Source organism: Desarmillaria tabescens (genome assembly GCF_030435595.1).
Source record: "Desarmillaria tabescens strain CCBAS 213 chromosome Unknown EV420scaffold_209, whole genome shotgun sequence".
Classification (NCBI taxonomy): domain Eukaryota; kingdom Fungi; phylum Basidiomycota; class Agaricomycetes; order Agaricales; family Physalacriaceae; genus Desarmillaria; species Desarmillaria tabescens.
The window spans coordinates 18029-21066 of NW_026848508.1; the positions used below are offsets into that span (position 1 = coordinate 18029).

At 50.7% G+C, this 3038-nt stretch overlaps 1 protein-coding gene across 1 annotated transcript; it reads right to left on the minus strand.

The window, feature by feature from the left end:
* Positions 1-1157: 1157 nt before the first annotated feature.
* On the minus strand, positions 1158-1523 carry EV420DRAFT_1654389 (uncharacterized protein; the record flags this gene model as incomplete). Its single annotated transcript, XM_060478813.1, has 1 exon — positions 1158-1523. The coding sequence occupies one exon, from the start codon at positions 1521-1523 to the stop codon at positions 1158-1160; it is 366 nt and encodes a 121-aa protein (XP_060321559.1).
* Positions 1524-3038: the final 1515 nt, after the last annotated feature.

Here is a 3038-nt window from a genome sequence, read left to right on the forward strand (position 1 = left end):
ATCGTGGGTCGCGGACGCACTCGTCGCACCATCACGGAATACCTTGTCAAATGGAAAGGATACCCAATAGAGGAGAACTCTTGGGTAAAACGTTCTGACATGGCCAACGCCGAAGAACTCGTTAATGACTACGAGTCCCGGATTCAAAAAATAATTTGGACGGTAAACCAGGAGGGAAAAACGATTGGGTTCGACGACAAAATACCACGCAACCTGCCTGTCGAATACCATGGTCCCAACACCCCCTGCGTCACCGACATCGAAACCGTGTATTCATCCGAGTGCACCAATCCTAAACACTCGGACACGCAACAAACATCTTACCCCCCTTCCGAAGTCATTGACCATATCGACCTTCCCAACGATTGTTCGGAAGAAGAAGGAGAGGTAAACCTCCAAAACCTCGAACGCATACAGGAAAACTGGGACGCGGTTACCGATAACGAGGAAGACTCAGACGATGATACCTGGTCTTTCTATTCCGAATCATACCACTCGAGCGAGACAAGCTCAACACACTCATCCCAGATGAGCGCGGCCTAATCAGGCCACTTTTACGGTGTAGAAGGGGATTTCCACCGCTCAATTACGAGCATTGAACCCTTAGGGATCGCGGATCCCGACAGACGGTTGAGGCCTAACCGGCGCAAGGTGGCTCAGGACTTATAGGAACCTGAGTCCAGGGGGAGAGAGGGTCAGAGGCCGAACGCAACGAGTGGCTTTTCATGGCGTAGCGGAGGTCCAATCGATCCTGTTTTAAAGCAGAAGGGAGCCCCTCAACCCGCTAATGTGGAAGGAAGGAGATATTCTCATTCGGGACGAATGAGTCTTAAGGAGGGGGTAATGTTACGATTATTCTTTTCCTTTTTCCTTTTTCTTTTCTTTTCTTTTCTTTTCTTAGTCAGCCGGATTACGCGGTGCGCGATCATCACGGACTGACTGCACAGTAGTATTTTTAGAATACTCACGTGTATTTAAGTAGAGCCTCAGCTGGCCTAAACCCCAGCTTCGGCTAAGGTTAATTCTACCTAACATCGAACTCCGTCCTTCGTGACTATCTGTCCCATCGACTTGCATCGCCTTTGACTTGCTAAAGCGTCGTCTACCGAAGTGCGAGTAGCGACCTTAGTACGATCTAAGTCGATAAGAGTTAGTGGCTAACAAGATTCTCCTTCCTCTTCGTAATCGTCTGAGTCGGACGTAGCGGAGCAGGAGTCGAACGACTCGACGTCAGAAATGCGGCCTTCGTCCCAGTTCTCAGTTACTCTTTGAAGTAGCCCAAGGTCCGATTCGTCGTCTGTGGGTGGATTGAAAAGGATGGGAGGATTAACGTAGGGACGCTGTTCTCGTCTTGACGCCTCAATCTCTATTTTGCGGTGTTTTAAGTACGAGTTGCGTACCCGTGGGTTGTCGAACTTGGGCCCTTCATGTCGTTCAGGATGAGGTAGTCGGGGAGCTTCGTGGACCTCCTCCGGGTGGTCTTTAACGTATTGGGCGTTGTTCTCCTGAAGGGCTCTGTCCATGGCTTCCGAGATATCTGTTACCAATTGTTGAAACGACAACGTTGTTGATACTGGGCCATGTCCTCATCCTGTGTCTGAGGCTGCGACCTCTCCTACTGCATTAAGCTCCTCAGAGTGCCTTGACATGGTACATTGGGAAGATGGGACGGTGACGATATCTGAGACACACGGGGTGTCCGGTTCGTGGTACTGAATCGGGAGTCCTAGTGGTATTTTGTCGTCCCTCCCGACTGTCTTCCCCTTCTCGTTTACCGTCCAGTATACCTTCTGTATGTGGGCCTCGTAGTCGTTTACAAGTTCCTCCGCGTTGGCCATGTCAGAGCGCTTAACCCATGAGTTCTCCTCTATTGGGTATCCTTTCCACTTCACCAAGTACTCGGTAATGGTGCGGCGGGTTCATCCCCAGCCCACAATACGGTCTCGTTCTCCCACAATCTCCTCAATCTCGTATTCTTCTTCATCCTCGATTAGCTCAGGGGGCGGTCGTTCAGGACGCGGTTGGTTCGGGAACTCGGGAGCGTGGTAAGGCGTAAGTAGAGATTCGTTGAATCGATTATGGATCTTCCACTTCTCTGGAAGTTTCAGCTCATAAGCCGATGCCCCCTTCTTTGCGGTAATGCTGAACGGCCCTACCCGTCTATCTCCTAACTTTTTCGTCGGGCGCGGAAGGTTTAGGTGGGTGGAGTCCAACCACACCTTGTTGCCCACTTGGTATGCCACCGCCTTCCCCTTGTGTTTGTCATAGGTCTTCTTCATGGATGCAGCTGCTCGTTCGAGTGACTTCCTTGCTTTCTCTTGCACCTCTTGGATTCCTTGGACCAACTTGGATGCAGCTGGTACTGCGTCCTGGTGTTGGGCGACCTTGACAACCTGCCCATCCCGTCCAAAAACTACTTTGTACAGGGAGAAACCCATGGCGGAATGTTTACGATTATTGTGAGTGAACGCAGCGAGTGGTAACCACTCGCTCCAATCGTCCTGTCGATAGCTGACAAACATCTTGAGATACTTTTCGATCTCCTGGTTGACTCTTTCCATCTGTCCGTCTGTCTGAGGGTGGTAAGCTGTCGAGGGATTCCCGGTCACTTGGATGAGGGCGTAGAACTCTTTCATGAATTTTGAGACAAAGACAGCGCCCCTATCCGAGATGACCTTTTCTGGCATCACGCCGTACGGCACATAGATATAGTCTCGTAGGATTTTAGCGAAACCTAGAGACGACAACTCCTCGGTGCAGGCGATGGGTATGATGGTCTTAGAGAACCTATCAACTAGGACGAGTATGGAATTGTTCCCTTGCGAGTCGGGGAGTTTGGTGATCATGTCAACCGAAATATGTGTCCACGGTCGACTGGGAACTTCATTCGGATGGAGAGGCGCCTTTTTAGGGCAACGATCTGCCTTGGTTCGCTGGCAGACCTCGCACCCCCTGACGTATGCTTCTACCTCCGAGCGCATTCGTGGCCACCAATAATCCTGTAAGATAAGTTCTTTGGTTTTCTCAATACCTGGATG